A 23,699-nucleotide genomic window follows, 5' to 3' on the forward strand; every position below is an offset into this window, starting at 1 on the left:
TTGCTGACTGATATGATAATACTTTTTTTGCATTTAACTTAAGGCCATGACTTTGGCACCAGACATTTGTTGCTGTTAGACCCTCTTGCAGTATGTTAACATCATTTTGGGAGTCAGTGACAGCACCCAACATAGAGTCATCCACAACCTTGGTCAGCCACAGGCCCTTTGTCTTTGTCTGGCCCTCTCAGAAGTAGATGCCAAACAGTAGGGGTCCCAGGACAAATCCCTGGGGAACACCACTACTGACAGGTCTGCTGTCAAAGGTGGTGGTGCCTATTTTGACCTTGTGGGACCTATTGGTGAGCCAGTTGGCCACGCACTTCATGAGACAGGGATTTATGCTAAGTTGTGTTAGCTTTTTGATTATGCCTGAGTGGGGGATTGTAACAAAGGCCTTGGCTAAGTCAAGGTAAGCTGTATGTACTGACTTTCCCTCATCCAGTGCCTTGGTAACAGTCTCAAAGATGTCAACCAGGTTCAACAGGCAAGCTCTACACCTGGCAAATCCAACTTGGGAGGGATCAAGTGCTTGGAGATTGCCTAGGTTCTTGTTTATGAGATCCATAATAATACACTCCATGGCTTTACAGATAAGACTTGTCAAGCTAATGGAGCAATAGTTTCCCAGGTCAGTAATGGCACCACCTTTGTGCAAGGGGATGACAATGGCAGTTCTTCGCTATGCTGGAATGAAGCCTGTGGTTGAATAGGTTGCTCAATCGCAAAGCTAGTTCTTGCTGGAGATGGTGTAGTATGAAGCCTGGGATACTATCAGGTCCCATGGAAGCTGTGTTCTTTGCCTTGGATAGGGCCTTTAACACTTGATCTTTGGAGATGTGAGGTGCAGGGCAAGTATCAGGGATGTCAAAAGGGCCTTTGGGGGGGATATGGGGTGAAGTCTGCACCGAACGTATCAGCTAGCAGGTTGGCTCAGTCAACAGGATCAGTGTAAGTGTTAGCATTAAGTACTAATTTGGAATAAACCTGGCCTTTGCCATGGAGATTCCTGACATAACTGAAGAAAGCTTTGTGGTTTCCCTTTGTTTCTGAGGCTAGTTTCAATTCATAATTGGCTTTGGAAGATTCACTAGTGATCTAATTTGCTTGTTGAGGATGAGGTGGGAATTTTTACAATTTGGAATTTGTTCCTTTTTACCCTTGGACTACAGTTTCTTCTTTTTGTTGTAAAGTCTGTTGATAGAGGATGTCCACCAGACAGGTTATTGTTTCTTTGAGGAGCAGCTTTTAGTTCTGTTGGGTATGGCTGAGTCCATGCAGTTGTACAGGTGCTTGTATACTGCACTGGCATAGTGTTCTGCATAGTTGTCTGCATCCTCTGAGGAGGGCGGTGGTGTGAAGCTACTGGCACCTTTCCTTAGGAGGTTGTAGTCAGCTTTTGAGAAGTTTTTAGCCTGGTTACAGCTGGGGGGTTGGGTGGGATAGAAACTTTGAATGAGACAGACCAATGATCTGATCTCACCAGGGAAGAACATACTATGGGAGTGGTGCAGTGGTCACCCACGTTAGTGAGAACCAATTCCAGAATGTTATCTCCCCTTGTGGGGGATGAGACAAGTTGGTCTAGTGTTAGAATGGATGAAGTCAAGGAATCATTGGGTGAGTGCATCAGTGCAGGAATAGTTCACCCAGTCTATGGTGGGGTAGTTGAAGTCAACAAGGATCAGGGTGTTAGGGGGTACCTTGATGGAGTCAAGTAGGTCCTGGTAGGAGGTGAGGGTGTCCTGAGTCATAGACAGGGTTCTATAGCTGGCTATAACTTGGATGGGTGTCTTGTCAACTGCCAGTTGCATGGGAGTAATTCCAGTGCATCATGCTGGAAAAACAGTCTGGAGGTGTGTCTGTTCTTAATGAAGCTAGTGACACCACCACTCTTAGTCTTTCCGACCTCGTTTTGGGGTCAGAAAGTCTGGAATGAGGTATAGCCTTTTAAGGCAGGGGGTGATCTCCACAGCCCTAAACCAAGTTTCTGTGACTGCACAGACATCAACATCTTCTAGTGTGAGGAGAGCCTCCGGTGAGTGCATTTTCAGGTTAAGGCTCCTAGCGTTAAGCAGCATGACCTTCAATTTGCTTTCTGACAGCTCTTTTATGTTGAAAGATTTGTCTTTGGGACAAAAAGGCACAATGGCAGAGCCAAAAACCTTGAGCAGAATCCAGAACCCCAGGGGTCACAGCTGGAGGCCATCTCTGGCAAAGCATCGAGACATGTCAACCATGTCATCCCAGGCAGATAGATACTGGATCCCCTTGGAAAGACACCACAAACTAAGCCAATTGTTGAAGTCAAACATTAGCCTTGAAAGAGGTGACAGTAACACTCTGCTTAATATTCAGGAGCAGTCTTATGTAGAGAACTCACATGTCTCTCATGCACAAACACACACACACACACACACACACACACACACACACACACACACACACACACACACACACACACACACACACACAGTATGCCTATCTCAATAGGTTAGCTAGCTTGACCGTCTGTTTTCTGCTTTTCTAGTCTGTCAGTTGTCACACAGTATTAAAGTTAAGAACTGTTAGAGAGCTGCTTTCTGCAGTATGGGGTTTGATAGCCTCAGCCTTCATTTGCTTACTATGTGACCTTGAGCAAGTCTCTTAACCAAGCAGTACTTTTAGTGCATTTGGAAAAGTGGGCTCGGCTCCTCAATGGTCATATGGACCTCATGCCTAGTAACTGTTTATGAACTGCAAAGATCACTCAGTGACAGTAACTCAGAGTATAAGAGAAGAGAAAAAAATTGCTCACTGCACACAATCATGTCCCAGATGCAGCTCCTGAAAATATAGATAATATTCTGTAAAAGGTAATGGAAGAAGCAACCAGTAACCTTAAGCTTCTCTGCCAAGCCATCCAACCTGCCACTAGCAGGACATCTTGTAGAAACAAACAAGCTTTACCCACCACCGAGGAATTGAAGACAAGGGTGTGATGCTTGAGCAGGAAATCCATCCTGGTATTAATTAGACCACCTATTTTTTACTGCAAATCAAGTCAAAGAGAGCTGTCCCTGACAAGTGAAAGATTCAAAATGAAGTTTTCAGCTCTGATGATGATGTCACACTACTGCTAACATTTGCAGACAACCTGCGTGACATATGTTAGTCCACAGTGTGGCTGAGGGATGGGACCATACTTGGTCATCAGTATGTAGGCAGCTCTTCTCTGTCTATGAGCAGGATATGGAGGGCAGCAGTTCACTGCACAGATCATTGGTGTATACAGCCACAAGGGCTGCATCACCAAGAACATATAGTAATACCAGCCTGGTGCAGCACTGCTCAGATCATTGGTGTATACAGCCAGAAGGGTTGCATCACAAAGAGCATACAGCAATACCAGCCAGTGAATCACTGCACAGATCATTAGTGTATACAGGCAGAAGAGCTGCATCACCAAGAACATACACTAATACCAGCCTAGTGCTTCACTGCACAGATCATTAGTGTATACAGCAACAAGGGCTACATCACCAAGAACATACAGTAATACCAGCCTGGTGCAGCACTGCACAGATCATTGGTGTATACAGCCAGAAGGGTTGCATCACAAAGAACATACACTAATACCAGCCTGGTTCAGCCCTGCACAGATCATTGATGTACACAGCCACGAGGACTGCATCACCAAGAACAAACAGTAATACCAGCCTGGTGCAGCACTGCACAGATCATTAGTATATAAGGCCACAAGGGCTGCATCACCAGGAACATGCACTAATACCAGCCTGGTATAGTCCTGCACAGATCATTGATGTACAGCCACAAGGGCTGCATCACCAAGAACATACAGTAATACCAGCCTGGTTCAGGCATCATCAAGAACAAACAGTAATACCAGCCTGGTGCAGCACTGCACAGATCATTAGTATATACAGCCACAAGGGCTGCATCACCAGGAACATGCACTAATACCAGCCTGGTATAGCCCTACACAGATCATTGATGTACACAGCCACGAGGGCTGCATCACCAAGAACATACAGTAATACCAGCCTGGTGCAGCACTGCACAGATCATTAGTGTATACAGCCACAAGGGCTGCATCACCAAGAACATACAGTAATACGAGCCTGGTGCAGCACTGCACAGGTCATTGGTGAATACAGCCAAAAGGGCTGCATCACCAAAAATATACAATAATACCAGCCTGGTGCAGCACTGCACAGATCATTGGTGAATACAGCCAGAAAGGTTGCATCACAAAGAACATACAGCAATACCAGTCTGGTGCATAACTGCACAGATCAGTGGTGTATACACCCAGAAGGGCTGCATCACCAAGGACATACAGAAATACCAGCCTGGTGCAGCAATGCACAGATCATTAGTGTATACAGCCAGAAGGGCTGCATCAGGAGGAGCATACACTAATACCAACCTGGTGCAGAACTGCACAGTTCATTGGTGTGTACAGTTAGGAGGGCTGCATCAACAAGAACATACAGTAATACCACCCTGGTGCAGCACTAAACAGATCATTGGTGTATACAGTCAGGAGGGCTGCATCACCAAGAATGTAGAGTAATACCACCCTGATGCAGCACTATACAGATCATTGGTGTATACAATCACGAGGGCTGCATCATCAAGAACACACAGTAATACCAGACTGGTGTAGCATTACACAGATCACTGGTGTATACAGCCATGGGAACTGCATCACAAGGAATACCAGCCAGGTGCAGCACTGCACCGTTCATTGGTACATACATTGACAAGGGCTATACCAATGTGATACATCACCAAGAACATACAGTAATACCACCCTGGTGCATCACCAAGAACATAATGTAATACCACTGTAGTGTGTGACCCTCCACCACTGGACCAGTAATCAAGGAACCTCAATACTCACCACTAGCACCAGTGGAGGCATACACTGGGTGGGTTACAAGTATGAACACAGTATTTCCAGATGCAGTTCTCTGCATCAAGTGCAATTTCCCTTAAGACTACACAGAGACCACAGTCAGTCTGGGGATGGTTTCTGCCTCTTTCTCCAGATCCCCAACAAGACTCCTCACTGGCACAGCTATAGAGTTGAGTCCTTAGCCAGGGTTCCAAGCCAAAGCATCCAACACTCTCTATGTCCTAACCAGTGCTTCGTGTTCCTGCCCAAGTAGCTGACACACACACATGCTTGGAGATTTGTTTTACACACACACACACACACACACACACACACACACACACACACACACACACACACACACACACACACACACACACACACACACTATTAATACAAATGGTAGTTTGACCAGGAGCAAGGCTATCAGGAGTGGCCCACAGTGTCACCAAATAAATATGCAAGTACTCCCAGAACTTAAATATCTCTAGACAGATCAGCCACAGTAAAAGGTTTAAATATATTTAATAATAAATAATAAAAGAACAAGAAAATAATCAGTATATGTTTACTGTGACATCAGAGTTCAAAATCATAGGAAATAGTTAAAACAACATTACAGGGCAGTCTCAAATAAGTAAAGAAAAATATCTAAACTAAGTGTTGCTATATTCCTGACTATGTCTAAGAGAATTGTACTGTTCCCTAGACTTACTTACTCAAACCAAGGCAAATGTGTGGTGAGTGGATCTTGATGTTGTCAGGTCCAAGACCAAATACAGAAAGCTCAGTCTCTTTCTCAGAGAGTTCTCAAATTAATATCCTAAATAATACTGCTGGGATAACTTGCAGAATGACATCATTGCTTGTTATCTGACTCCTAGTTCCCAGGCTGCAAAACTATCATTGATGGCAGATGCTAGCATTTAGCATCTACCTGTGAAAATACATAGACCTCAGATATTTTAGCAGATGGTGGAAGTCATAAAACAATTTACATTCTTCCACATTTAAAGACAATACAGAAAACTTCTCTAGTACAAACACTGTGTCTCCTGCTGCATTGAAACTGAAAGATAAGATCTTTTTATGGCCTAGCCATAAAATAATTTAGTTTCTGCTATTTTTCTGAAGTTAACTTCCTGTATTCCAGTTTCCACTGTTAAACTATACATTTAAGCAGTTACAATAGTGCATGTACATTTCTGTTCTATTCCAGTAGGGTACACTGTGGATACATTTCAAGCAGGACTTTGTAAAACACCTCTTCAACACACGTCTGTACAAACCATCTTACATGACATACAGCTCTAATACATTTGTAGCACAATCACCTTGTTGATATTCACAAATAACATATAATTATTTGCAAAATTCCAGATAACTATACTGGCAGTATCTCCCTTTGTAACACTTCTATATAAAGCATATTGATATTCACAAATGACATATAATTGTTTACAAAATTCCAGCTAGCTGTCTGGCAGTATCTCCTTTTGTTACACTTCTCCCCCCTCAAACACTCAAGCTAGTTTTTCAAGTGTCCCTTGAGGACCATTGCTTGAGAGGGATTAGCCTGTCTGGGAATACATTACCCCATTCCCTGTCTTAAGATTCCAGCTGCCTTGGCATTGATGAGCCCAGTACAGTGCTGCACTGTCCTATCATATGTCTGCAATCTTAGGCTCCACCATAGTAATTTGGATTTTGCTTACTGGCTCCCTGTATTTATTTTCCATTTGTTTACCAGGTTAGTCCGACTGGACACAAGGTGACTGCTTTCAGCAGAGGACCAGGGAGAAAAGCTCAAGATACATAGTAAAAAACTATAAAATAAAAATAAAAATAATAAAAAAATATAAACATAGCTATTTTGTACAAAGAGCATAGAACATGCAAAAGCAGTAAAAAATCAGAGTTTTACAATTGATGCAGCATACAGTGGTTAGAATATTGAGAAACACTTAAACAAGATATTATACAACAAATATAGCCATATGTAGCCAAATGTAGCCCCTCAGACTCCTCTTGCCTTCTACTGCAAATGGTCAGCACCAGGGCCTCCCTACTATGCTAAGGTGTTATGGTGTTAACATGGTACAATTTGTGCCCCTGCCTTCAGCCTAGTAGTTCTACAATGTAGTTAAAGCACTGACCTTCCTTACCACTTTGAAGGGTCTCTCCCAAGTGACTGCAGCTTGTTGTGTCTGACAGGAATGAGAACCATAACCTGCTGCCCCACAGCGTACTCTCTAGCTCGAGCGTTCCTGTAATACCAGGCCTTTTTTCTGCTGTTGAGCTTTTGCCAGGTTGTCATGGGCCAAGCCCATGGGTTCTCTGAGCCTTGTCCTGAGGATTAGAACATATGCAACAACAGACTCCTTCTGGGATTCACACTCACGCTTCCACCCATCACAAATCAACTATAGAGGTCTCCTCACCCTATACCCATACAGCAACTCAAAGGGTAAAAAAAACTGTGGATTCCTGGGGCACAGTCCTGTAAGCAAACAACAGATGGGGCAAATATCTGTCCCACTCCCTCATAAACTGGTCCGCAAATGCCTGTAGCATAGTCTTTAGTGTAGAGTTTAACCTCTCTACCAGACCATTAGTCTGGGGGTAGTAGGGGTGGTCTTTAGGTGCTTCGCACCACAGTGCTTCCACAGGCAAGCCAGCAGGTCTGACATGAAATTGGCACCTCTGTCAGTCAGTATTTCTTTTGGGAAATCCACCCTGCTGAAAATCTCTAATAAAGCATTTGCTTCCTTTTCTGCCTCAATGGAGGACAGGGCCACAACCCTAGAGTATCTGGTAGCATAATCTATTACCACTAGGTTATACTTCTTTTCTGTGGAACTTGGGGCACTCAGAGGCCCCACAATATCCATAGCTATCCTCTGAAATGGATCCTCAATCACAGGTAAAGGCACCAAAGAAGCTTTGACCTTGTCTCCTGCCTTGCCTATCTTTTGGCACTGCTCACAGGTTCTGCAGTACCCTGTTACATCCCTGGAAATCCCTAGCCAATAAAAGTTCTGCATAATACATCTTTTTGTATGCTTTATGTCCATGTGATCTTCAAAGGGAATGGCATGGGTTATGGCTAAAAGTGCCAGATGGTAGGCAATGGGCACTACCAACTGCTGTATTGTCTCACCCTCTAGTCTTCCCTCAGGGGTCCACTTTCTATACAGTAACCCTTTGTCCCAGTATACAAATTCCTCCTTTCCTTGAGAATCAGGTGCCTCACTAGCTACCTCCCTCAGGCGTTGTAAGGTAGAGTCTGAGAGCTGAGCCTGTCTCAGCTCTCTCTTTGTAACCCTTTCCAGCTCCCCTTCCACAGGAAGTCTGGTATTCTCTGACAGCGGCTCCTCACTGTCACTCTGGGTACTACTCACCTTTGTCCTTGAAGTCACTCTGTCCAAGGGAGCATCAGTACCCACAAGCAGCTGTGGTTCAACTTCACTCTCACTGCTACAGGGTAGCTCCCTCTTTGAAGTAGCCACCTCGCCAGTCCTGGTTGAAGTGTGCATACTCTCTGGGTCCCCCAAGACTACCAGACCCACATGCTTGTCTCCAAGCCTGACTGCATGCAACTGCATGCACGCAAGGTACAGCATTATCAAAATCATTCCATATCAAGACATCTGCAGGGATATCCTCAAACACACCAACTTGCTTGCTTCCTTTTCCACCCTCCAAGTCAAGGTGACCCGTAGACAAAGGTATTTGGAATGGGATCCTTCCCAAAGCTCTGACTGGAGTAGACTCCCAAAGCAAGTAGTGCTCCTCTTTAACTACTGCAGGCTTCACAATGGTCAGGTCAGAGGCTGTGTCTCTCTTAGTAGTGGCCTGTTTTCCATCTACTAATATAGGCTCTAACCTCTTGTGATAGTTTGGTACCCTTTTTGTTTGCAGACAACTTACTGCTGGCATTCTGTCATTCCCACTTATTTGCTCTCCCGCCTTTTGTTTCCCACCTTGTCTCCATGGATATCTATATGCTACAAGGGCCCACTGGCTATAATTAAAACATTTAACCCTTGATCCTGGCTGTGCACCTGAACTAGTGGCTTCCCCTATTACTGCTGGACTCTGTTGGGACAGGTTACACTGCCCACCATGGGTTCTCTTAGACCCATGTGCAGCAATGGGTATCCTTTTTCTGTGCAGTGATGCCCTGCCTGCTAGGTATAGGTCTCCCCTTTTCCCCAATGCATCTGCAGTATTTCATTCCCTATTTGCTAACCAGATTCTTATGTCCTCAGGCAAAGAGCTAAGGGCTTGTGCCTTCACCAAAATGTGTGCCAGCCCTTCAAAAGTGGTGACTTGACACCCACTCATCCATCTATGAAAATAAGTGCTTAACTCAGACATATATTTACACACTTTCATCTGCCTTGTGTCTATGCTCACAAAACCTTTTCACATAAGCTTCATGTAAACAATTTTTAACAGTATTGTAATTTAAGCAATAAGTATCAGACAATTTAGAAATAGCAGTTACAGCTGTACCATGGAGTCAGAGGGTCAGGAACCATACCCAGACTCATTGGTCAACATTATACTGTTTGCATACCCTTTCAAACATATGAATAAACTATCAAAGTTATCACTTTCTGTAAATTGTGGAAGAAATTTACTGACCTTTGCTTCTTCTGGTGTTCAATTACTTCCCTCCACATTACATCCATGACCCTGGCGAAGAGTCAGCATCTCCTTTTCATGTTACCTCTCATTTTCCTCAGGTTCCAGATGTCTCAGTCTCTCTGCTGATTATAATTCTATTTGTTTCTATTTCTCCTTTTCTTCAGCCTCCAAATATGACAGTCTGTCTGCTGATTCTATTTCTAAATGTTTGGCTTCCAATTTAAGTGTCTTTAACTCCAGATGGATTTTTAAGTTCTCTGAGGAAAAGTTGAACTGTCCATTTTCTGAGAGTTGTACAACCCCAAGACCAGTCTTGTCCTCCTGGTTGCTGGTCTGTGATGCAGCTGTGACTAAGGCTTCACTTGTTTCTGCTTTAGTCAGGTTGGCATGCACCAATCCTTGTCTTGGCAATTCTCAGCCAACTGGCTCCTTGTCAGCTTGCCATACTCCACTGCTGACATCCTTGCCTGCTCTCCCTGACTAAGCTAACAAAACATAAATTAAAAATATTGTGATAAGGAACTCTGAATGCTCACTGTGTGGTAGCTTCCGAGTACAAACACCTGCCTTAGTAACCACTGTTTACAGGCTACAGGAATTCAATATCCACACCGCTGAATCCCAATATGTGGATATCCCACCACTGCCAACCAATAAATGTGAAACCCCATCACTGGACCAGTAATCAAGGAGCCTCAATCCTCACCACTGGCACCAGTGGGTGGCATACACTGGAAGGATAACAAATACGCACTCAGTATTTCTAGATGCAGCTCTCTGCATCAGGTGCAATTTCCCTTAAAATCATACAGAGACCTCAGTCAGTCTGGGGCTGGTTTCTGCCTCTTTCTCCAGATCCCCAATAGCACTCCCCACTAGCACTGCTATATACTTGAGTCCTTAGCCATGGTTCCAAGCCAAGGCCTCAAACGCTCTCTCTGTCTAACCAGTGCTTCATCTCCCTGCCCAAGTAGCTGACGCACACACCCCTGGAGATTTGTTTTACACACACACACACACGCACCTGTGAAAGGCTGGCACAGGTTTACTAGGTATGCCCCCTTCTGCTCAGAGTATAAGGTAGTTATCACTGCCACCAGAAACCTCTTATCAGCTACATTAAGGCCCTTAACAAAGAGTGTGCAATCTTACTGTGCAATGTTACTATTAATACAAATGGTAGTCTGACCAAGAGCAAGGCTATTAGGAGTGGCTCACACTGTCACCATATAAATATGATAGTACTCCCATAACTTAAATATCTCTAGACAGATCAGCCACAATGAAAGATTTAAACATATTTAATAATAAATAATAAATATATTTAACAATAAATAATAAAAGAAACCCAGCCATTGAGGATGTACAAGCCAGTGCATTTTTTGGTGCCAGTCCCAAGCCCAGATAAATGGGAAGGGTTGTGTCAGGAAGGGCATCCTGAGTAAAACATTTGCCAAATGATATGTGCAGACGACAGTAGAGATTGACATACCAGATCGGTCGAGGCCCGAGTTAACAATGGCCGCCACCAGTACTGTTAGCCAACAGGGTGCTGGCGGAAATTGGGCTACTGTTGGCCGAAGGGGAAGAAGAGGGGGAAGGCATGCTCAAAGGCAGGAAGAGAGGAGAAAGGTTAGGAGTGTGGTAGTGAGGGTAGGAACTTTGAATGTTGGCAGTATGACTGGTATAGGGAGAGAGCTAGTTGATATGATGGACAGAAGGAAGGTTGATATATTGTGTGTGCAAGAGACCAGATGGAAGGGGAGTAAGTCTCGGTGTATCGGAGGTGGTTCAAATTGTTCTATCACGGTGTGGATGGGAGGAGAAATGGGGTAGTGGTTATCCTGAAGGAACAGTATGCCAAGAGTGTTTTGCAGGTGAAAAGAGTGTCGGATAGAGTGATGTTTATGAAGCTGGAAATTGATGGTGTAATGACGAATGTTGTTAGTGCATATTCTCCACACGTTGGGTGTGTGATGGATGAAAAAGAAAAATTTTGAAGTCAGTTGGATGAAGTGGTGATGACTGTACCCAAGGGTGAGAGAGTGGTGATTGGGGCAAATTTCAATGGGCATGTTGGTGAAGGGAACAGAGGGGATGAGGAAGTGATGGGTAGGTATAGTGTTAAGCAAAGAAATGCAGAAGGTCAGATGGTAGTGGATTTTGTGAAAAGGATGGACATGGCTGTGGTGATTACATATTTTAACAAGAGGGCAGAGCATTGGGTAACACAAAAGAGTGGAGGAAGATGCACACAGGTGGATTTTGTCCTATGCAGTAGGGCCAGTTTAAAGGAGATTGGGGACTGTAAAGTGGCGACAGGGGAAAGTGTAATCAGGCAGCATAGAATGGTGGTCTGTAGGATGACATTGGTGATCAAGAAGAGGAAGAGGAGTGTGAGGGTAGCACCCCAAGGATGAAATGGTGGAAACTGAAAAAGGGTGATTGTGAGGTGGAGTTCAGGGAAGAGTTAAAACAGGCACTGGGTGGCAGTGAAGAGTTACTGAATAGTTGGGTAACTACAGCAGACCTAGTAAGGAGATGGCTAGAAAGGTGCTTGGTGTGACATCTGGACAGAGGAAGGAGGACAGAGAGACCTGGTGGTGGAATGAGGAAGTACAGGAGAGTATACAGAGAAAGAGATTGGCGATGATGAAGTGGGATTGTCAGAGAGATGAAGAAAGTGGACAGGAGTATAAGCAGATGAGGTGCATAGCAAAGAGAGAGGTGGCGAAGGCTAAGGATAAGGCATATGAAGTGTTATATGAAAGGCTGGACACTAAGGAGGGAGAAAAGGACCTATACCAATTGGCTAGACAGAGGGACTGAGCTAGGAAAGATGTGCAGCAGGTAAGGATGATAAAGGATAGTGAGGGAAACGTACTCACAAGCGAGGAGAGTGTGTTGAGCAGATGGAAAGAGTACTTTGAGGGGCTGATGAATGAAGAGAATGAGACAGAGAGAAGGTTGGATGATGTGTGGATAGTGAATCAGGAAGTGCAATGGATTATCAAGGAGGAAGTACAGATAGCTCTGAAGAGGATGAAGAATGGAAAGGCTGTTGGTCCAGATGACATACCTGTGGAAGCATGGAAGTGTTAAGGAGAAATGGCAGTGGAGTTTTTAACCAAATTGTTTAAGAAAAATTTGGAAAGTGAGTGGATGCCTGAGGAGTGGAGAAAAAAAGTGTTTTGGTACAGATTTTTAAAAATAAGGGTGATGTGCAGAGCTGTAGAAACTACAGAGGGATAAAACTGATCATTCACAACATGAAGTTATGGGAAAGAGTAGTGGAAGCTAGGTTAAGAAGGGAGGTGATGATTAGTGATCAACAGTATGGTTTCATGCCAGGAAAGAGCACTACAGATGTGATGTTTGCTCTGAGAGTGTTGATGGAGAAATACAGAGAAGGTCAGAAGGAGTTGCATTGTGTCTTTGTGGATTTAGAGAAAGCATATGACAGGGTGCCCAGAGAGGAGTTGTGGTATTGTATGAGGAAGTCAGGAGTGGCAGAGAAGTATGTAAGAGTGGTACAGGATATGTACGAGGGTAATGTGACAGCTGTCAGGTCTGCAGTGGGAGTGACGGATGCGTTTAAGGTGGAGGTGGGATTACATTAAGGATCAGCTCTGAGCCCTTTCTTATTTGCAATGGTGATGGACAGGTTGACAGATGAGATCAGACAGGAGTCCCCATGGACTATGATGTTTGCAGATGACATTGTGATCTGTGGTGAGAGTAGGGAGCAGGTTGAGGAGACTCTAGAGTGGTGGAGATATGCTCTAGAGAGGAGAGGAATGAAGGTCAGCAGGACTAAGACAGAATATATTTGTGTGAATGAGAGGGAGGATAGAAGAATGGTGAGGATGCAGGGAGTGGAGATAGTGAAGGTAGTTGAGTTTAAATACTTGGGATCAACAGTTCAGAGTACTGGCGACTGTGGAAGAGAGGTGAAGAAGAGAGTACAGGCAGGATGGAGTGGGTGGAGAAGAGTGTCAGGAGTGATTTGTGACAGGCGAGTACCAGTAAGAGTGAAATGGAAAGTCTACAAGAGGGTAGTGAGACCAGCTATGTTATATGGGTTGGAGACAGTGGCACTGACAAAAAGGCAGGAGTCAGAGCTGGATTTGGCAGAGTTAAAGATGTTAAGATTTGCACTGGCTGTGATCGGGTGGACAAGATTAGAAATAAGTATATTAGAGGGTCATCCCAGGTTGGATGGTTTGGAGACAAAGCCAGAGAGGCGAGATTGTGTTGGTTTGGACATGTGCTGAGGGGGGATGCTCAGTATATTAGGAAAAGGATGCTAAGGATGAAGCTACCAGGTAAGAGACAAAGAGGAAGGCCTAAGATAAGGTTTATGGATGTGGTGAGAGGGGACATGCAGGTGGTTGGTGTGACAGAGAAAGATGCAGAGGACAGGAAGAAATGGAAACAGATGATCCACTGTGGCGACCCCTAACGGGAACAGCCGAAAGAAAAAGAAGAACAACAACAATAAATAATAAAAGAACAAGAAAATACTCAATATATACTTAGTGATATCAGAGTTCAAACTCACTGGAAATATTTAAAACAACATTGCAGGACAGTCTCAAATAAATAAAAAAATATATCTAAATGAAGTTTTGCTATACTCCTGACTATATCTAAAAGAATCATACTGTTCCCTAGACTTTCTTACTCAGATCAAGGCCAATGTTTGGTGAATGGAGCCTGATGTCAGTTCCATGACCGAATACAGAATGGCCAGTCTCTGTCTCAGAGAGCTCTCGAATTAATATATCAGATACTACTGATGGGATAACTTGCAGAATGACATCATTGCTTGTCATCTGACTCCTCATTCCCAGGTCCCAGAACAATGATTGATAGCAGCTGGTAGCATTTAGCATCTATCTGTGAAAATACATAGACCTCAGATCTTTTGGCAGATGGTGGAAGTCATAAAACAATTTACATTCCTCCACATTTAAAAACAATACAGAAAACTTCTCTAGTACAGACATTGTGTCTCCTGCTGCACTGAAACTGAAAGATAATGTCTTTTTACCGCCTAGCCATAAAGTAATTTACTTTTGGCTATTTTTCTGAAGTCAACCTCCTATATTCCAGTTTCCACTGTTAAACTATATATATATATATATTTAGACAATTACAATAGTGCATGTACATTCCTGTTCTAGTCCAGTAAGATTCACTGTGGATACATTTCAAAGCACTTTGTAAAATACCTCTTCAGCACAGATGTCCATACAAACCATCTTATATGACACACAGCTCTAATACATTTGTAACACAAACATCATATATGAACCATGTTAATATTCACAAATGACATAAAATTATTTGCAAAATTCCAAATAGCTGTACTGGTAGTATCTCTCTCCATCGTACTTCTGTATAAAGCATATTGATATTCACAAATGCCATAGAATTATTTGCAAAAGTCCAGCTAGCTGGGTTGTTAGTATCTCCTTTAGTCACATGGTGCATCACCAAGAACATACTGTAATATCAATGTGGTGCATCACATAAAGTAATACCAGTGTGGTACATCACAGAGAACATCTGGTAATACAACTGTGGTACATCACAGAGAACATCTGGTAATACAACTGTGGTACATCACAGAGAATATATGGTAATACTAATGTGGTGTGTCACCAAGAAGATATGGTAATAGGTTCATAGGTTCATAGGTAGGTACTAGGCTATTGGTCCTAGGGCCTATATAAGCCTAGCCAAAAGGTACCTTGGCTTTCGCCACCCAAGAAAATTATTTTCCTGTGCCACTGTCGAGCAGAGCCGCAGAAGTGATTCCTGGGGTAAATTTCCTATCTCCCATCCAATCATCAAGATTTTTCTTGAAGCGTGCTAATGAGGCGCTTTGTTTGATATCGATAGGTAGTTTATTCCAGAGTATGGGAAGTCTCTGGGACAGGAATCTATCCCTCCAGCATGTTCTGTTTATTGTGGTGACAAGGTTTAGGTCCTTAGAGCATGGAGCTCGGAGGGATTGGGATTTCTTTAAATGGAACACGTCCAAAAGCTCTGGGTTTGACAAAGCTTTGTGTGTTAGGCAGAGATCGCCTCTGAGTAGGCGATATGCAACGGAGTAAAGCTGCAGTTTTTTGAGACGGTCTACATAGGGCATCTGTTTGAGGCTGGTAATCCTCTTTGTGAGGTATTTCTGCAGCCTTTCCAGTTGTTGTAGATGTCTTGTGAGGTACATACCAAAAGGGGCATTGTACTCTATAATGGGTCTAATGAGTGATGAGTAGAGGGGAACAATGACCTCTTTTTTCCTGGATGAGAAACCTTTTCTGATGAGGTGTGCCATGTAGAAGGATTTCCTGACTACTATGGCGATGGGATTATCAAAGGAGAGACTACTGTCAGCCTGTGTCCCAAGGTCTTTTATCACACTTTCGGTATTAAGTAGACTACCACCTATGTGGTAGTTCATGGGTACAGAGTTTTTACCAAAAGGGATGACAATGCACTTTTTGGCATTGAGCTTGAGGCCATGGCTTTGACACCAGGCATGTGTCTCATTGAGGCCCTTTTGTAGGATGTCCACATCTTTTGGGGCATCATCACAACATACAGTAATACCAATGTGTTGCATCGCAAAGAATATATGGTAATCCCAATGTGTTGCATCACCAAGAACATATGGTAATACCAGTGTGGTGCATCACCAAGAACATATGGTAATACCAATGTGGTGCATTACCAAGAACATACTGTAATATCAATGTGGTACATCACCAACAAGATACGGTAATCCCGATGTGAAGCATCACTCAAAACATAAAGTAATACGAGTGTGGTACATCACTGAGAACATCTGGTAATACCATTGTGGTGCATCACAAGAACATACTGTAATATCAATGTGGTACATCACCAAGAAGATACGGTAATCCCGATGTGAAGCATCACTCAAAACATAAGGTAACACAAGTATGATACATCGCCGAGAACAGCTGGTAATACAAATGTGGTACATCACTGAGAACATCTGGTAATACAAATGTGGTACATCACAAAGTATATATGGTAATACCAATGTGGTGCATTACCAAGAACATACTGTAATATCAATGTGGTACATCACCAAGAAGATACGGTAATACCAGTGTGGGGTGTAACCAAGAGCATATGGTAATACCAGTGTGGTGCATCACCAAAAAGATAAGATAATATCAATGTGGTGCATCACCAAGAACATCTGGTATTACAAATGCGGTACATCACAAAGACTATATGAAAATACCAATGTGGTGCATCACCAAGAAAATATGGTAATACCAGTGTGGTGCATCACCAAAAACATACAGTAATACCCCCCTCGTAAATCACCAAGAACATACAATACCAATGTTGTGCATCACAAAGAATACATGTTGATACCAATGTGGTACATCACCAACAACATACAGTAATGCCACCCTGGTGCAGCACTGCACAGTTCATTGGTGTATATAGCCATGAGGGCTGACATCTACAGCACAAAATGTTTCATCTGTCATACTAGCAGAAGTAACAGAGGACAAGGAAGTAGGTCTGGTACTAGCATTTATCATCTATTACTTTAAGAAGGGGCAATCAAATCAATCAGTTACAGCTTCCCTGTGGTAATTGCAAATTATTTCACTATTCTAATGCTCCAAATACTATGGTGATAATGTTAGAATATGTGTTACACTATAGGCAGTTGATGAAATTTCAAATAAATATTAAACAGTTGGTGGTCCTTGTCATCCTGCCTAAACAGGAAATTCCAACAGTGTCACCTTGTCATCAGGCCCAGCATCCCAGGCAATAGCAATAGCTTTCTATAGTAGTTAAAGTATTACTATGTCTTGGGTCATCCTACAAGGCATGAAGAAAGATGCCGCCAGGAACACTGAGCATCTCTGATGTATCACTGAGCTTCTAGTCTGTGGAAGTGATCAGAAGTGGAAGTGTGCCCTGCAGAAAAAAGGCCAGCCATGCATAAGAGTGGCATAAAGGACTCCATACATTTATGACACACAGATAAATATTCCAGTGGGAACTGCCTTATATAGTATAGTCACCAGGAGGACATCCACATAGGACTACTGCAGTCTTTCTCCAGGAAAGCCTGGCATCAGGGAGAAACCTAGCTGCACAATTATATCCAATAATGAGACCGCAAAACATCAGGGTGTCTCTGATATATTCACAGCGTGTCACTAAGAGAAGCATCTTGAATGTTTTCTCCACCAAACACACCCACACACACATCTGAAATAAAGAATCACTGGGCTCACAATTCCCCATACAGCCCTTGTTTCCCCTGTACCTATATTTCCAATCTATTTTTGTTTATTTGTAAAAACAAAATGAAAATTCCAGCGAAGTTAGAACTTCCACTGAGTGACCTCCCAAACCTCTTGTGTCAGAGGCACATGGGATATATCCAAATGATCCTTATGAACATCATGTGTTTCAGCCAATTGATGATTCTGAATGCCCATGACTTGTTTTGTCATTTTCATAGACAGTTTCAGGACTGGGGGTGGAGTTTGGCTTTATTGACCTGAAACTGTCCATTAAAATGACAAAACAAGTCATGGGCATTCAGAATCGCCAATTGGCTGTAACACCTGATGTTCATAAGGACCATTTGCATATATCCCATGTGCCAATGATACAAGAATTTTCATTTTGTTTTTACTGATTGTTTTTTCAGTGACCTTCTCATTCACTGTTTTATTTTTGTTGATTTGGAAAAGTCTGTACAAGCATATTCTCTCTATATGAAAGGATAATAGTCCCTGGTGCTTACCTGCCTGCGTGTTAGTTTTCTTAAATAAATAAAAAATATATAAAATAAAATAAATAATATTTAAAAAAAATATTTTCTTTCCCTTGGCCTGCTGGTTCTGATGAAATCCTTACTTTTGGGATGAAAGCACTTAACAGTATCGATTTCTGAATTTGTTATTAAAGCAAATCGTGACTTTGTTCCCAGGTGCTTTAATCTTTTTCTTGGTTTGATTTGGTGATCTTTGAGTTTCTGTATGAAAGGACAGTAGTCTCTGGTGCTTATCTGTCAGTGTGCTAGTTTTCTTAAATACTTTTTGTCTTTCCCTGTTCCCACCGGCCATTAAGCTTGAGCCCACCTACTATCAATCTTCAACAGCAAATGTGCCATTAATTCCAAGTCATCAACCCAAGACCTGGCCACAGTGAAGGAAGTCAAATGGTCTCTTCCTTTGTCTGGTGCTAACTCTTCCCCCAGTGGCTGATTTGCACACATGTAGGTGTGAGGACCTGCTCTGTTTCTCATGTCAGCATGTACATTACCAGACGAACTCTATGAAAGTTACCATGTGGATGTAGCTTGGCAGACCCAGGTATGGCTTCCCAGTCCATATGCTGCATAATGTTTAACTCTCTTTAAGTCCCTCAGGTGCTGGTATTTGAGAGGACCAGGCAGCCACCTCCCCTGGATGGGAAAGTCAGTTTCAGCTGATCACTGTCATTATCCCCTTTCAACTCCAGTGACACCTGAATCTCTAGCCAGTGCCACATCAGGCAGACCACAATCAGGGCTTTACCTCTTTGAGGTACGGAGCCAATCAATGTGTTAATTTGGTAGCATTTTCCTTTTTTGATCTGTTAATAAGTACAATTAACATTAAAAAGAAGTGTGGCATATTTCATAAGTAAGGATGTTGTAGTAATGCGATGAACGTATATATGCTAACGCAAAGTTATACGTTATTTCATCTTTGGGGCAAGTTGTGTGTACTTTCTTTCATGAGGTGTTAGTATCAGGCATCCATGAAGAGCAGATGAATTTGGTGAGACATTTTAAAGTAGAAGGTTCTCAACAAACTGAACACCCACAGTATGGGACAGGCTCTACCTAGCATCACTCTATTCACTAAAAGACTTAAAGCATTTTTGTGCACTGAAGGGAAATTAACATTCATCTATTCACTAACAGCCTTAACCTGTGTTAATTGAAAAAAATGACAACTATTAGTGTGGAATAATATAGCAATAACCCACACCTGGGTGTGAGTAATGCTGGATTTACCCACGGTTGGTGTGGTTTGATCTCGAGGGTGAAGCCCGGGTGGCCAAACAAATACAACCGTGAGTAAATCCAGCATTACCCACACCCAGAAGTGGGTTATTGCTATTATACAATGATATTATTTAAGAAAAAAAAAAATTACTTTTCTTAAATAATGGCATTGTATAATGCCTCCTTGCTGTCCTTCTGCAGCTGTCTGGTATTCTGCGGCAGTTCTGATGTACTGTGCATGCTTATAGTTTGCAGTACATCACAGCTGAGCTGAGATGCTCCGTTGCTTTTTGTAAAGCTGTCTCGCTATGTTAAACTCATTTAACATAGCGAGACAGGTTGTAAAAAGCAACAAAGATCTTGTGTTCTCCGTTGCTGTAAAAAAAAAAGAGTTATACTAATGGAAAAAGTCTGGGCGACCGGACCTTTTTCCATTACTATAACTCTGATTTACAACGTGCACGCTGACCAATCAGCGTGCACGTTTTGGAATATTAATGGGGGGGGGGGTCATTGTATAATGTAAATTACGCCTCAGCAGAATTGTTTTGCTGCTAATGCATGCCATTCTAGTTTGATTGCAATGTATATACAGGGTGACTTTTAGTTGTGTGCTGAATTACAGATCTATGCATATGTTACATTGTTTCAGCTGTACTTTACTTTGTAATTATTTATAATCTCTCACACTGCGTTTTGTGCTATCTAAGTGGTTGAAAATGTGAACATAAAATCTAGTTCATTTACTTTCGTCATAAATACATTAGCTAACTTCTGAATGCACAGTATTATATGCACCAGGAACTTGTTGATGTGAACAGCTATAAAAATGAAATGGGTGCTGACTTGTTGGAACATGGGCTAAATTTCTGGCTAGGCTTGTAAGGGCCTCAGGGCCAATTGCCTAGTAACTTCCTATGATCTTATGTTTTCTGAATTTACTTAGGGTGATCTCACCTGAAACACGCTGACTGCTTCCAGTATGGGTAGGAACGTGTGCCCTTTATGTGTAGATGATATCATACAGATGACACATACAGGACATCCATCATCTTGACAGAACACTTTAAATGCCTCTTTGTGCTCTCTGCACTCGTGCGACCCAAGCAGGTAGTAAACTTTTTTGCTCCTGGTTTGGTATTTCTTCTTTCTCATACTGACATGACCTCAGACTACTCCCTCCAGCTTTGCATAACTGCCTGTTGGCTGTGTACATTTTAGATGGGAATGCCTCTACGCATTTAGGACAGGTTTTATCTATGCAGGAGTTACAAAAACTATGTCCACATTCGAGCATTACAGTCTCTTTAAAGGAATCCCGACAAACTGAACACAATAAAGCCTCAACTGGATCATCTAATGGTTTACGAGCTGCCATGATTTTAGCACTCTGCTTTCAGTTTCAGTTACCTCTTAATACGTTTATTCCACAGCATTTCCTGCTTATATACCATGTGATGTGCAGACACAATTATTTATTTATTTATTTTCAATTTGATTACCGGGGAAGTTCACTGGGCCGAATTGACCCATTTTCAGTGGAGGCCCGGGAAATAAGTATAACTTTTTCTTAAAGTAACAATGTCCTTTATTTAAAACAAACTACTGTTTTGTCTTTAGGCCGGGGAGAAAAGCTCATATGTGTACAAGTTCACTTTTTTTTTTTTTTTTTTTTTTTTTTTTAGTGCAGGAGCTAGTGTGAGCATTAGTCTGGATTAGTGCAGAGAGTCTGGACCAGTGTTTGTGAGATGAGTCTTTTTTTGAGTTTTTTAAAATTGGAAGTTTTTTTTTAAATTTGGAAAAGAGGTTAAAGGTATTCCGAGGAGAGGGAGATTGGAGAGTTTTTCCATTGAGTTGAGAATAAAAGATTATTACTCACATTGTGAGATCAGAGCTTATGTTGTTTCCAGTTGTTTGCAGTTTTTGTACATTTGAAATAGGTTATAGAAGTATTGGTTGGCTTATTGGCTGTCTATTGGAGCTATGATTTGTTGAAGAACAAGTTGGTTAGAGTGAAGTAGAACAAGTTGTTAGGAAGTTTTCTGCCAGGTTTACAACTGAGGTAGTGTTGATGAGTTACAAATACAGATCATCAGAAAAGATTATGTTAGGATGTTCTGTTTGTTTTTTCTTCTGTCATGTTGTTTTTGGAAAGAAAGCATAGAAGAGTAGAGCATAGAGAAGAGTAGAAAGAGAGGTGAGACCTTGCTAGTCTTGCTGTAGGAATTAGGAATTGTTAAAGGTTGTAAATTTTTTTATTTTTAATTTTTTTGTTTTTATTTTTATGTTGTTTATGGTGAATTTGAATTTATGGTTGTATTATAAAATCCTTAAAGTTTTTGTTTTTTTTGTGGAGGGAAATGAGTGAGGGTTGTAGAGTAAGAGGATGTGTGAGTAAAGTGGTAGTTAATTTACGTGAAAAAAGGTGAAAGTGTTTTTCTTTAGGTTAAGAGTAGACAGGGGTCAGAGAACCATTGTCTACAGTGTTAAAAGCTTTGAGTAAGTGTTAAGAGAGTTTTTGAGAGTTTAGTTAGGAGTTCTGTTAGAGAGAGTAGAATCATCTATTATAGGAATATCAGCATGAAGGTGAATGAGGAATATTGAGAAAAAGGTGATAATAGTAAAGATAGGAAATTTGAGGTACGCTGTAGAAGATTGTTGGTATTTGAAAGTTTTTCCAAAGTACCGCAATGCTACGATTTTGCCAAACAAAAAGTACCTCAGCTAGCTAAGGATAGCAAGAAAAATTCAAAATAGTAAAAGTTTGTGATTCACCATGTAATATCACCATATGATATGAAAAAGATGATGATTGAGGATATCAAGATGATAAGGGTTATCGATTGTAGAGGAAGTTGTTGTTGAAGTTGAGTGAGTGGTACTGTGTGAGGAATGGAGTCAGTGAACATGGGTGTGCTGTGAGTGAAGTTAGTGAGGAGGTAGTTGTTATTTGTTGTGTTTGTTAGGTTGTTGTTATTTTTTGTTTTTAGTATTTTTCCATAATGGTGCAAGTGGTGAGAGTAGAGCTATTGGTCTGGTGGGGGAAAATAAAATAAGGTGATCTCCTTTATACAGATGCCTTATGAGAGATATGATTCCTGGGATGATAGTTAGGATTATTTTTAGAGAGGAGAGGGGGGAGATTCCATCCTTTATAGATCTGCATTCAGCAGGTCTGCAGGCAGAGATAGAGTGAGCTTTTGGTTTAGTAGTGAGGTTTGTTTGATGTGATAGAGGAGGGGAAGGAGAGTGGATAGAGGGAGGTAGGAGGTGGATAGATGATGGTTGGAAGGATATATGACGTATGAGTAGAAAATTAAATGTAGGAGAGTTTTGTAGTATTTTGAAAAGATTTGTTTTTGTATCATTTGCTGTTGGTGCAGGGTTATGTTTGTTAGAGTCCGGGGAGAACAAGTTGGGAAGAAATTTGGGGATGGTTAATGGGTTTTATTGTTTTTATTCTTTTTTAGTGTTAGCTAGTTTTTTAGGTTTGCTTTGTAGAGATTGTTAATAGGTTTTGTCTCTTTCTTTTGTCTTTATTAGTGTGTTCTTTTTTTCTTGTTGTTTTAGCCATTTTAGATTTTAGTTTAGTTCTTAGATCTTTTATTTTTTATTTAGTCTGATTAATTAGAAATTTATTCTGTATTTTTTTCTTTAATGGTTGTTTTTTTAGTTGGTCTTAGATTTGTAAGAAGCATTAATGTTACAGTATTATTGGGCTCTATTAAGGTGGATATTATTTTGTTTTAGAAGTGATGGTTAGTTATTTGAGGACAAAATGTTTTTTTTAAATCATTTTTGTTGAAGTGTTCTAAAGGTTGTTCAGTTTGTGGTTGATAAAGGTTGTAATGGACCAGGGTAGTTTTGTTCAGATCCTAGAGATCAAAGGTTAGTAAAGACTGGGCTTAGATCATTGGGAAGGTTTCCAAGAGTGGTAGGTTAGTTGGGAATGGTTGAAGTTCTGGATGGACAGTTAATGGTTTTATGTCGCTTAGATCATTGGGTGAATTACACCTTATGGTATGTAGGTTTAAAAGTTGTTTATTAAATGTGGGATTAGTGTTTGATGAATTC

General features: G+C 41.7%; 1 protein-coding gene across 1 annotated transcript in view; it reads right to left on the minus strand.

The window, feature by feature from the left end:
- LOC122797868 (zinc-binding protein A33-like) overlaps positions 1-21,020 on the minus strand; it is a 69,420-nt gene extending 48,400 nt beyond the window's left edge. The window contains exon 1 of the mRNA XM_044066390.1: positions 20,583-21,020. Within this exon, the coding sequence (XP_043922325.1) occupies positions 20,583-20,780 (198 nt within the window). The 5' untranslated portion in view covers positions 20,781-21,020. The remainder of the gene's footprint in view (positions 1-20,582) is intronic.
- Positions 21,021-23,699: the final 2,679 nt, after the last annotated feature.

This window comes from Protopterus annectens, chromosome 3.part1, assembly GCF_019279795.1.
Source record: "Protopterus annectens isolate FY-2018-M chromosome 3.part1, PAN1.0, whole genome shotgun sequence".
In the NCBI taxonomy this organism is placed as follows: domain Eukaryota; kingdom Metazoa; phylum Chordata; order Ceratodontiformes; family Protopteridae; genus Protopterus; species Protopterus annectens.